The sequence below is a fragment of the Dendrobates tinctorius genome, unplaced genomic scaffold, assembly GCF_039654945.1.
Source record: "Dendrobates tinctorius isolate UK_male_01 unplaced genomic scaffold, ASM3965494v1 ptg000152l, whole genome shotgun sequence".
NCBI lineage: Eukaryota > Metazoa > Chordata > Amphibia > Anura > Dendrobatidae > Dendrobates > Dendrobates tinctorius.
In genome coordinates this window covers 2,174,648-2,186,908 of record NW_027361819.1, presented here as the reverse complement: position 1 = coordinate 2,186,908, position 12,261 = coordinate 2,174,648, and the positions used below count along the sequence as shown (strand labels likewise).

General features: G+C 56.4%; 1 protein-coding gene across 1 annotated transcript; it reads left to right on the top strand.

Annotated features, from left to right (window-relative positions):
• Positions 1-3,061: 3,061 nt before the first annotated feature.
• On the top strand, positions 3,062-12,261 carry LOC141050719 (eukaryotic translation initiation factor 3 subunit C). Its single transcript, XM_073547319.1, has 21 exons — positions 3,062-3,199; positions 5,333-5,464; positions 5,556-5,621; positions 5,702-5,891; positions 6,911-7,036; positions 7,146-7,206; positions 7,287-7,399; positions 7,618-7,742; positions 7,839-8,013; positions 8,097-8,200; positions 8,272-8,413; positions 8,491-8,616; positions 8,818-8,911; positions 9,397-9,584; positions 9,663-9,887; positions 9,971-10,334; positions 10,414-10,573; positions 10,657-10,722; positions 10,939-11,026; positions 11,333-11,498; positions 12,088-12,261. Exons 2-21 carry the CDS (start codon positions 5,364-5,366, stop codon positions 12,171-12,173), a joined length of 2,766 nt encoding a protein of 921 aa, XP_073403420.1. The 5' UTR covers positions 3,062-3,199; positions 5,333-5,363; the 3' UTR covers positions 12,174-12,261.

Sequence of the window (12,261 nt, the reverse complement as noted above, 5' to 3'; positions counted from 1 at the left end):
GTCTGTGTTAACTGTACGGTACCCCTTTCCCTGTCCCGTAGGCGTACACTGCGTGGTACCCCTTTCTGTATCCTGTAGGCTGCGCGGTACCCTTTTCCTTGTCCCGTAGGCATACACTGCGCGGTACCCCTTTCTGTATCCTGTAGGCGTAGGCTACGCGGTACCCCTTTCCTTGTCCTGTAAGTGTACACTGCGCGGTACCCCTTTTCCCTGTCCCGTAGGCTGCGCGGTACCCCTTTCTGTATCCTGTAGGCGTAGGCTGCGCGGTACCCCTCTCTGTATCCTGTAGGCTGCGCGGTACCCCTTTCCCCGTCCCGTAGGCTGCGCGGTACCCCTTTCCCCGTCCAGTAGGCTGCGCGGTACCCCTTTCCCTGTCCAATTAGCCATACGCTGCACGGTACCACTTAATCTGTCCTGTATGTTTATACATAATGATGGGTCTTGCAAAAAAGTGTGCCAGGTGCCTCACTATGCAGCTTCCCCACAGTCCCACCCCCAGTTTACCCATTACATGTACATGCCGGCAAAACGATTTGAAAATTACATTTGTTTGGGCTCCTGACTGTAAGGTCAATACTTAACTCGTTCTACATTTCATCGTCACCTCCGCGTCTGCACTAGTCAAGATGGTGGAGGGTAAGGATCAGTGTTGTACCCACTGTATACTGGCTGGTCATGTGAATAACTATGTGACTCAGCAACAAAACTTGGGGGCAGTAGGGATCACCCCGGGCCAGCTCCATTGTCAAATCTGCCATCTGCAACAGAATCCACTGAGCGCTGTTTCTTCATTTTCCTGATTGCTTGTCTACCTGTGCAGAGAGCAGCAGTTGAGGCTTTATCACCGGCTGCTGTGCATAGGCAGTAGCGCAGCTAATTAAAAAAAGGGGCATTCCAAACGTCTTAAGCTTGCAAAAGCCGATTATAACCAATCTACAGAGCAGGTGATCACTTGATTGGTGGGAACCAACCCTGAGGACATGCACTGAGCGGCAGAATGAGGGCACTTTTATCCTTGTGCGCCTGCCTGACCGTCGAACTATTCACTTCCTATGCAGCTGCTCTTCCTTCGGAGAGGTGATAACTTGTCTGCATAGGACAACTTCTGTAAGGGGTATCATACACTGATGAAATAAAGGAAGACTAAAATCCCACATCCTAGATATTACTGAATGAAATATTCCAGTTGCAAATCTGTATTCATTGAATAGTGGAATGTGATGAGAACAATAAAACATAAAAATGATCAATGTAAATCACAATAAATATCCCATGGAGGTCTGGATTTGGAATGATACTCAAAATCAACATGGAAAATCAAATTACAGGCTGATCCAACTTCAGTGGAAATGCCTCATGAGAAGGAAATGATGCTCAGTAGTGTGTGTGGCCTCTATGTGCCTGTACGACTTCTTTACAACGTCTGTGCATGCTCCTGATAAGGTGGTGGATGTTCTCCTGAGGGATCTACTCCCAGACCTGGATTAAAGCATCAGTCAACTCCTGGATAGTCTGTGGTGCAACGTGACGTTGGTGGATGGAGCGAGACATGATGTCCCAGATGTGCTTGATTGGATTCAGGTCTGGGGAATGGGCGGGCCAGTCCATAGCTTCAATTCCTTCATCACGCAGGACCTGCTGACACACTCATGCATCAGAAGGAACCTAGAGCCCACCGCACCTGCATATGATCTCACAATGGGTCTGAGGATCTCATCCCGGTACCTAATGGTAGAGTACCTCAGGCTGGCACATGGAGGTCTGTGCGGCCCCACAAAGAAATGCCTCCCCACACCATTACTGACCCACTGATAAACTGGTCTTGCTAGAGGATGTTGCAGCAGAACGGACTGCACAGCATCTTCAGACTCTGCCATGTGCTCAGTATGAACCTGCTCTCACCCGTGAAGAGCACAGGGTGTAAATGTTGACTCTGACATTCTTTCTGTTCTCTGGCTCTCTGCTATATGGGCATTTGTGATCAGACAGGGTTTCGGGAAGGCCATATCTTGTTAGCTGTGTTCTCTGGCGAATAACAATCGCCCTGCACAGTGTTGAGGGTGTTGGGCTGTAAGCACAGCACCCACTTGTGGACATCAGGTGCTCATACCGCCCTCATGGGGTCTGTTTCTGACACTTTGAGCAGACACATGGATGTTAGTCTGCTGGAGGTCATGTTGCAGGGCTCTGGCACTGCTCCTTGCACAAAGGAGGTGCTAGCGGCCCTGCTGCTGTGCTCCATGGTATAGACACGGCTTGCATAGATGTGCCATCCTGGATGAGTTGCACGACCCGAGCAACTTCTCTGTGTTGTAGACACCGCGTCATGCTACTCTACAGTACCTCAAAGGGATGAGATCAATGACAAAATGCAAAAGTGACCAAAACGACAGCCAAAAAGGATGAGAACAGAGAAATGGTCTGTGGTCACCCCCTGCAGGACTGCTCCTTTATAGGGGTTGTCTCAGGAGAAACTGACAATTGGTGTCGCTTCATAGCTGGTCAGGATGCTGTCACAGAAGTGACTCGGAGTTCCATCGCGGGATTTCGTGTCCCTTATTGTTAAGATCAGTGCATTTTACTGAACAGTTGGGGTTCTGTTGGGTGGGAACAGACGGAGCTGAAGATATGAGAGGTGTGACGTGTCCGTGTCACAGCCGAGCCGCGGCCAGAAGTCATAATGGCGGTCTGGGCCGGATAGAGAACAAGGGAGCGTGTCCGGCGGCCGTGGGGCGCGGGTGATCTCTGGTGTCGGCGCTACACGGCCCCGTATGGCGGTAACACGGCTCCAGGTACAGAAGTCCTGTCACCTGCGGCGGATCCTCCTGGGAGGTCACGAGCGCCAGACCCCGCGGATCACACAATGGAGCTGTCGTGGCTCCCATTTATATATAACCCCTGTAACCCCGGCTGCTAACCTGTCAGCAAAGCTTTTGGTTTCCATAGTGACAACCATGTAGCCAGCAAACAAAGCGCCGTCCTGTGGCCGGGAGCAACAATCACATGTCTGAGCCCCTGCCCCCGACCACACACAGAGGAAAGGGGCGTGTCCCGCTGTCCGCACTGCACGCCGGGAAATGTCCAGCACAAAACAGGAAGTGACGTTACTTCCGGTGTGCGGCTTGCCGGTTTGGCGCATGCGTGCTAGTCTTTCTGCGCCGGATCTATCGAGGCCCGCAACGTGTGTGCGGCTCCAGAGGTGAGAGCGGCCCGGGGGCCCCAAAAGAGGGAAGAGTGCGGGGCCCGGAGCTGTGAGGCCTGGGGAGAGCGACACCAGACCGGGCCCCGGAGCTGACAGATGTGTGTGTGACACCGGGCCCCAGAGCTGACGCTCTACAGATGTGTGTGTGATACCGGGCCCCGGAGCTGACGCTCTACAGATGTGACACCGGGCCCCGGAGCTGACGCTCTACAAATGTGTGACACCGGGCCCCGGAGCTGACGCTCTACAGATGTGTGACACCGGGCCCCGGAGCTGACGCTCTACAGATGTGTGACACCGGGCCCCGGAGCTGACGCTCTACAGATGTGTGACACCGGGCCCCGGAGCTGACGCTCTACAGATGTGTGTGTGATACCGGGCCCCGGAGCTGACGCTCTACAGATGTGTGTGTGATACCGGGCCCCGGAGCTGACGCTCTACAGATGTGTGTGTGATACCGGGCCCCGGAGCTGACGCTCTACAAATGTGTGATACCGGGCCCCGGAGCTGACGCTCTACAGATGTGTGACACCGGGCCCCGGAGCTGACGCTCTACAGATGTGTGTGTGATACCGGGCCCCGGAGCTGACGCTCTACAGATGTGTGTGATACCGGGCCCCGGAGCTGACGCTCTACAGATGTGTGTGTGATACCGGGCCCCGGAGCTGACGCTCTACAAATGTGTGATACCGGGCCCCGGAGCTGACGCTCTACAGATGTGTGACACCGGGCCCCGGAGCTGACGCTCTACAGATGTGTGTGTGATACCGGGCCCCGGAGCTGACGCTCTACAGATGTGTGTGTGATACCGGGCCCCGGAGCTGACGCTCTACAGATGTGTGTGTGATACCGGGCCCCGGAGCTGACGCTCTACAGATGTGTGTATGTGTGATACCGGGCCCCGGAGCTGACGCTCTACAGGTGTGTGTGATACCGGGCCCCGGAGCTGACGCTCTACAGGTGTGTGTGATACCGGGCCCCGGAGCTGACGCTCTACAGGTGTGTGTGATACCGGGCCCCGGAGCTGACGCTCTACAGGTGTGTGTGATACCGGGCCCCGGAGCTGACGCTCTACAGGTGTGTGTGATACCGGGCCCCGGAGCTGACGCTCTACAGATGTGTGTGATACCGGGCCCCGGAGCTGACGCTCTACAGATGTGTGTGTGTGTGAGATACCGGGCCCCGGAGCTGACGCTCTACAGATGTGTGTGTGTGAGATACCGGGCCCCGGAGCTGACGCTCTACAGTTGCGTGTGTGATACCGGGCCCCGGAGCTGACGCTCTACAGATGTGTGTATGTGTGATACCGGGCCCCGGAGCTGACGCTCTACAGGTGTGTGTGATACCGGGCCCCGGAGCTGACACTCTACAGATGTGTGTGTGTGTGATACCGGGCCCTGGAGCTGACGCTCTACAGATATGTGTGTGTGTGTGATACCGGGCCCCGGAGCTGATGCTCTACAGATATGTGTGTGTGTGTGTGTGATACCGGGCCCCGGAGCTGACGCTCTACAGATGTGTGTGTGTGTGATACCGGGCCCCGGAGCTGACGCTCTACAGATGTGTGTGTGTGTGTGTGTGATACCGGGCCCTGGAGCTGACGCTCTACAGATGTGTGTGATACCGGGCCCCGGAGCTGACGCTCTACAGATATGTGTGTGTGTGTGTGATACCGGGCCCCGGAGCTGACGCTCTACAGATGTGTGTGTGTGTGTGTGTGTGATACCGGGCCCTGGAGCTGACGCTCTACAGATGTGTGTGATACCGGGCCCCGGAGCTGACGCTCTACATATGTGCGTGTGATACTGGGCCCCGGAGCTGACGCTCTACAGATGTGTGTCTGATACCGGGCCCCGGAGCTGACGATCCACAGACCCTGCAGTATTGCTGATCCCATCTCTGGTGATTGGCAGCAGCGGTCTGTGTGTGATTCCAGAAGCTGACGATTCACAGCCCCCAGAGATGAGCGACGTCTCTCAGTGCTCTCCTCTCCCCCACAATAAGACCCCTTAATTCCGTATGCCCCCACAGCTGGTACGCCCGTAGCCCCGGCAGACGTATTTGCTTCTGCACTGACACATTGTAACGAGCCCTCAGCATTGAGTATTCTGTATCCTTCTTCCTCCTCAGTGCTGAGTGACGCGCTCTTCTGTCCGCCGCCATGTCCCGTTTTTTCGCCACCGGCTCAGACAGTGAGTCGGAGTCATCGCTGTCCGGAGACGAGATCCTCCCCAAACCAGTGGGGGGCACCTACGGCAAACAGTGAGTGTCTCCTCCTCCTACCTCCCGGGTGGATTTGGGGGGGGCGATCGCAGGAATCTGACAGTCTCCCCCTTTCTGTGCTCACATTTAGGCCGATTATTCTCAGCGATGACGAGGAGGACACAAAGCGCGTGGTGCGCAGCGCCAAGGATAAGAGGTGGGTGATAGCGGACACCCCCCATATTACCACTGTTGTCCGGAGCGTCGCCCGTTCACCCCGTCTCTTGTGTCGCTCAGGTTTGAGGAGCTGACGAACATCATCAAGACGATCCGCAACGCCATGAAGATCCGCGACATGACCAAGTGTCTGGAGGAGTTCGAGCAGCTGGGGAAAGCCTACATCAAGGCCAAGAACATAGTGGACAAGGAGGGCGTCCCTCGCTTCTATATCCGCCTGCTGTCCGACCTGGAGGACTACCTGAACGAGGTATAAGGGGAGCTCCACCCAAAATCGCCCTGTACTGCTGCATCTGTCTGCAGCTTCCAGTAGAGGGAGCGCTCTCTGCAGACTGCAGCTGCCGCCGGAGGGAGCGCTCTCTGCAGACTGCAGCTGCCGCCGGAGGGAGCGCTCTCTGCAGACTGCAGCTGCCGCCGGAGGGAGCGCTCTCTGCAGACTGCAGCTGCCGCCGGAGGGAGCGCTCTCTGCAGACTGCAGCTGCCGCCGGAGGGAGCGCTCTCTGCAGACTGCAGCTGCCACCGGAGGGAGCGCTCTCTGCAGACTGCAGCTGCCGCCGGAGGGAGCGCTCTCTGCAGACTGCAGCTGCCGCCGGAGGGAGCGCTCTCTGCAGACTGCAGCTGCCGCCGGAGGGAGCGCTCTCTGCAGACTGCAGCTGCCGCCGGAGGGAGCGCTCTCTGCAGACTGCAGCTGCCGCCGGAGGGAGCGCTCTCTGCAGACTGCAGCTGCCGCCGGAGGGAGCGCTCTCTGCAGACTGCAGCTGCCGCCGGAGGGAGCGCTCTCTGCAGACTGCAGCTGCCGCCGGAGGGAGCGCTCTCTGCAGACTGCAGCTGCCGCCGGAGGGAGCGCTCTCTGCAGACTGCAGCTGCCGCCGGAGGGAGCGCTCTCTGCAGACTGCAGCTGCCGCCGGAGGGAGCGCTCTCTGCAGACTGCAGCTCCCTCTGCTGGTCACTTCTGCAAATAACAGCCGCAGAAATAAAGGGACTGTGCACAATAATGGAAGAACGTGGCCATAAAATAATAGACGCGTTTCTTATCTGGTGACTCCGCTCCTTTGTCTGCTGTGCTGCAGTGATGGCCGCGGTTAATCAGTGGACTGGCATGATGTTATTGCAGGGAGGCTGGAGCGGCTGCCTCCTGTACGTCATGCGTTTTATGCAGTGGAAATCGCAGCCTTCTCTTCCTATTTTTGACGCTTCGTTAAAACGTAAAATCGATAGTGTGAACTGACCCCAAATCCCCATCACCTGCCTCTGTCTTTTTTCCCGCAGCTCTGGGAAGATAAGGAAGGCAAGAAGAAGATGAACAAGAACAATGCCAAAGCCCTGAGCACGCTGCGCCAGAAACTGCGCAAGTACAACCGCGATTTTGAGGCCCCGATCTCCGCCTATAAGCAGGTGAGACGATCTGGCAGAACAGGAAAGCGGTGTGCGTGTGTAAAGTGCTTCCCCCAGGGAGAGCTGGCACCAAGTCTGATACTCGCCCACATATATTTCCATTTCCCAGAACCCCGAGGAGTCGGCAGATGAAGACCAAGACAAGGATGAGGATGAAGACGACTCCGAAGGTGAGTGTGTACCTTGTGCGGAGCGTTGCCGGCGGCCATGTTTCCTGCATCCGTCTATTCTCGTGTTTCCTCCTCTTCAGCCTCAATGTCCAGCGATGATGACAAAGGTGAAGGCATCAGCGCCAGCAAGTTCCTCAAGAAGGCCGAATCCGCTCCTGCGGACGCCCGCGGCAAGTTACAGAAGAAAGCCGAGGTGAGGAGGATTCTGGGTACCAATGTCTGATGTCGCTAAGTATCTGGAGTCCATTAATTTGGAAAGTCTGATATTCCGGCACCTTTTATAAGGCAGTGGGTCGTGGTAAACAGTCATTTGGGGGCGTAACTCTTAAAGTGACAGCAGATTATTCACGTGTCAGTGCCGGATTAAAGGAATTTTATCAATGCGCCATTAACCTTGTGCTCTTGTGTCAGGACGCGGAGGACGACGAAGAATCCTCCGACGATGAAATCTGGGAGTCCGACTCCGAGGACTCTGACTCCGAATCCGAGGACGAAGACGACAAATACACCACTCTGGCCGCCCGGTTCCTTAAAAAGTGAGTAAAGCTTGGGGGGTCCCTCATCCGACCACTTCTTGGATGGAGGGTCCGGCTCCGCTGCTGTCGATGAGCTGACGCTTTGCTGCCTCGCAGGACCGGAGGACAGTCAGATCGTCAGTCCACCGAAAAGAAGAAGGAAGAAAAGATCAAGAAGAAGCAGGATCGGAAAGTGAAGACCATAGCGGACGAGGGGCTGGAGGGGGAGATGGACGAGAGCGAAGCCGGAGGAGAGTGGGAGAAGGTCAAAGGGGGTGCGCCCATGGTGAAGGTGAGACCTGGAGGAGATTGTGGGGGCTTCGGGGGGCTCTCTTCGCCCTCCGACCTCTCATCAGTCTTTTCTACCTCCTACAGGAAAAGCCCAAGATGTTTGCTAAAGGCACCGAGATCACTCCCCCCATTGTGGTGAAGAAGTTGAACGAGATCCTTCAGGCCCGAGGGAAGAAGGGCACGGACAGGTAACAGGAGGTTGGAGGGTGTCCTCTGACCCCGGGTGTCCTCTGACCCCCCGGTGTTTGCCTCCTCTCAGGGCCGCACAGATCGAGCTCCTGAATTTGCTTGTTGCAATCTCGGAAGAAAATAATTTGGGGCAGGGAGTCGCCGTGAAGATCAAGTTCAACATTGTGGCGTCTCTATACGACTACAACCCCAATCTGGCCGCGTACATGAAGGTAGCGTCGCCCAATGATCAAAACGCAGCAAAGCAAAAACCTCGATCATGCCACTTAACCCCTTCCTCCATGCGCAGGCCGACATGTGGAAGAAATGCCTGGAGTGCATCAACGACCTGCTGGATATCCTCTTCTCCAACTCCAACATGTTCATCGGGGAGAACATCTCCGAAGACTCCGAAAATCTCATCGTCTCAGACCAGGTGAGCGTCGGAGAACTACAACTCCCAGCATGCTGTATATCCTGTAGAACTATAACCAAGGACATCCTAGTGCTGGCTCGTCTGGGAGATGTAGTCAGTAATGAGTCAGGACCAGATGTCACAGCTGCCCGGACCCTCCCCTCCACCCTTATTATATGGGGGTGCACTTACTTATATCCTACTCTTCTCCCTCCCCTCCAGCCTCTCCGCGTCCGCGGCTGCATTCTCACCCTGATCGAGAGGATGGATGAAGAGTTCACCAAAATCATGCAGAACACGGACCCGCACTCACAAGGTACGAGGAGCTGGCTTGTATTGTGCCCTCAAAGAGGTGCTGCAGCGCCCTGAGATCCGGCCCGGAGATGTGTGTGATGGGGTTGGCACATATGACAGATAACTGGTATTGGTCTGAACAGGTTTTCCATTCACTGACAGAAGAAAAGTAAACTTCATATCTGGACCCCTGGGTGATGCCACCGCCGGGTGACCCCGGGGTTCTGCTGCTTCGTATCTGGACCCCTAGGTTGTGCGACCCCTGGCTGAGTGACCCCGGGGTTCTGCTGCTTTGTATGTGGACCCCTGGGTGGTGTGACCTCTGGGTTCTGCTGCTTCGTATCGGGACCCTTCCGCGACCATCCTGCTTTGTATCGGGACCCCTGGGTGGTGCGACCCCCGGCTGGGTGACCCTGGGGTTCTGCTGCTTCATATCGGGACTCCTGGGTGGTGCCGCTGTCCGGGTGACCCCAGGTAACATGTCATCTCCTTACTTGCTCCTTGCAGAGTACGTGGACAACCTGAAGGACGAGGCGCGGGTGTGCGAGGTGATTGAGCGAGCCCAGAAATACCTGCAGGAGAAGGGCAGCACGGAGGAGATCTGCCGGATCTATCTCCGCAGGATCATGCACACCTACTACAAGTTTGACTACAAAGCGCATCAGCGGCAGCTCAGCACCGAGCAGGAGTCTAAGGTGACGGTCGGGCAGGGGAAGTGGTGACCCGCTGGTGGTCTTCTCACCTCCGTCCTGACCTTCCTTCCTTCTCTGCAGTCAGAACAGGACCAGGCGGAAAACGAGGCGGAGGACAGCGCCATCCTGATGGACCGACTCTCCAAGTACATATACGCCAAGGACAGGACGGACCGGATCCGCACCTGCGCCATCCTGTGCCACATCTACCACCACGCCCTGCACAACCGCTGGTTTCAGGCCCGAGACCTGATGCTCATGTCTCACCTGCAAGACAACATCCAGCACGCTGATCCTCCTGTGCAGGTAAGGGCGACCCGGGCCCCTTGTGTCCATCCTGACTTTTTAACCCCCCTGACCCCTTTATCGCGCCCTCTCGTTGCCTCTAGATCCTATATAACCGCACCATGGTCCAGCTGGGTATCTGCGCCTTCCGGCAGGGCATGATCCGGGACGCCCACAATGCCCTCCTGGACATCCAGTCCAGCGGTAGAGCCAAGGAGCTGCTGGGGCAGGGGCTGCTGATGAGGACCATGCAGGAGAGGAACCAGGAGCAGGAGAAGATCGAGAAGCGGCGACAGATCCCCTTCCACATGCACATCAACCTGGAGCTGCTGGAGTGCGTCTACCTGGTGTCTGCCATGCTGCTGGAGATCCCGTACATGGCGGCGCATGAGTTTGATGCCCGCAGGAGGATGATCAGCAAACAGTTCCACCACCAGCTGCGTGTGGGCGAGCGGCAGCCGCTGCTGGGTGAGTCGGACGGCAGCCATATTGGTCTGTGAGACGTGTCTGTGCTCAGCTCTTGTTGACCACTCTCCTTTCTCCGCAGGCCCCCCAGAAAGTATGAGGGAGCACGTGGTGGCCGCGTCCAAAGCCATGAAGATGGGCGACTGGAAAACCTGCCGCAACTTCATAATCAACGAGAAGATGAACGGGAAAGTGTGGGATCTGTTCCCGGAGGCGGAACGTGTGCGCAACATGCTGGTCAGGTGAGGACGGGGTCCGCCATATTGGGGGGGGGGAGGGGTTGTTGTGTCGGGATATGATAGTAAATGTTCTATGCTTCCTGCAGGAAGATACAGGAGGAATCACTGAGGACGTATCTATTCACATACAGCAGCGTGTACGACTCCATCAGGTGAGACCCCCGAGCGCCCACCCACCTCCAATCTGAGGCTCTCCTGCAAACTACAGGTATCAGCCTGTGCCTGATCTCTGCCGAATGCAGCCTCATAATGCACCATAAGTTTCCATTCACTGACCGCAACAGACAGTGTCTATATTAGCCTGACGGGACCCCGGTGCGGCCGTGAAATGCTCGGGGGTCACAATTCTCTTCCTCCTCTCCCCTCAGGATGGGCATCTTGGGCGACATGTTCCAGCTGGAGATTCCCACCGTCCACAGCATCATCAGCAAGATGATCATCAACGAGGAGCTCATGGTGAGTAGTGGAGCTGCCTGCCACGACCGGACCCCCAGCTCCCTCCAGAGTCTGCACTCTGCTGATGTGTATTCTGTTCCCCGCCTTTTCTACACCTGTTCCGCTCGTCGTCTGCGCGCCTGTTCCGCTCGTCGTCTGCGCGCCTGTTCCGCTCGTCGTCTGCGCGCCTGTTCCGCTCGTCTATCTTGCGCCTTTCCCCTCCTCTTCTTCGTCTTGCGCTTTCATCCCTCCTGTTGTGCGCCAGGCACCTTCCCTTCATTTCTTCGCCCTATGCTTCCTATCTGATGACCCCGTTCTCCTCCGCAGGCTTCGCTGGATCAGCCCACCCAGACGGTGGTGATGCACGGCACGGAGCCCAGCTCCCTCCAGAACACGGCTCTGCAGCTGGCAGAGAAGCTCGGGAACCTGGTGGAGAACAACGAGCGCATCTTCGACCACAAGCAGGGCAGCTACGGGGGATACTTCAATCGCGGTGAGGACGGCTGTGTGCGCTGCAGGCTCCTGCTCGTCACTAACCCTCATCATCCCTGCCGCGCTCCAGCTATTGTAGTACTACTACTGCCGGCGTGTCTCAGCATGCTGGGAGTTGTGCGAGCGGCGGGTGGGTGACGACAGGTTCAGGGGCTTCTCTGCTCGTGACGTCTCCTCATTCACATCCATCATCCTGAGGGGGCGGGGAAGCTTTACCGCGCTGCACACCTCACGTCCTGTTCCCTGTAATGCAGCGCTCTCCAATCTGTGGCCTCATTACAAGTCTCAGCCTGCAAGTGTTAGGACTTGCTGGGAGTTGTGGTTTTGCAGCAGGGGCTGTGCTGGCATCTCATTACCATGTCTTCATCTTGGAGATGAGCGGCACCGCACGATCTGATGCCGCTTATCTCCATCTTGTCTCCGTCCTGTCCAGTCATTCACGGGTCACTTGTGGCTCTCCAGCTGCTGCCGAACTACAGCTCCCAGCATGCCCTGAGAGGCTGTAGATGTGTGCAGCTGCGTCCTCTGGTGGTGACATTGAGTCATCGCGCCTCCATCTTCTCTTACATTTTCTTTCTCTAATTTTCCAGACCAAAAAGACTCGTACCAGAGGAAGGAGGGCGGCTACATGCGGCGCGGCTACCGGCGAGACCAGCAGAACCAGAACAATTACTGATCTGTCCGGACCCCAAGATCGGCGACGATCTGTCTGTTATTTTTTATTTCCTTGCCATCATGTCTCTTAATAAAGATATTGGAGTGAA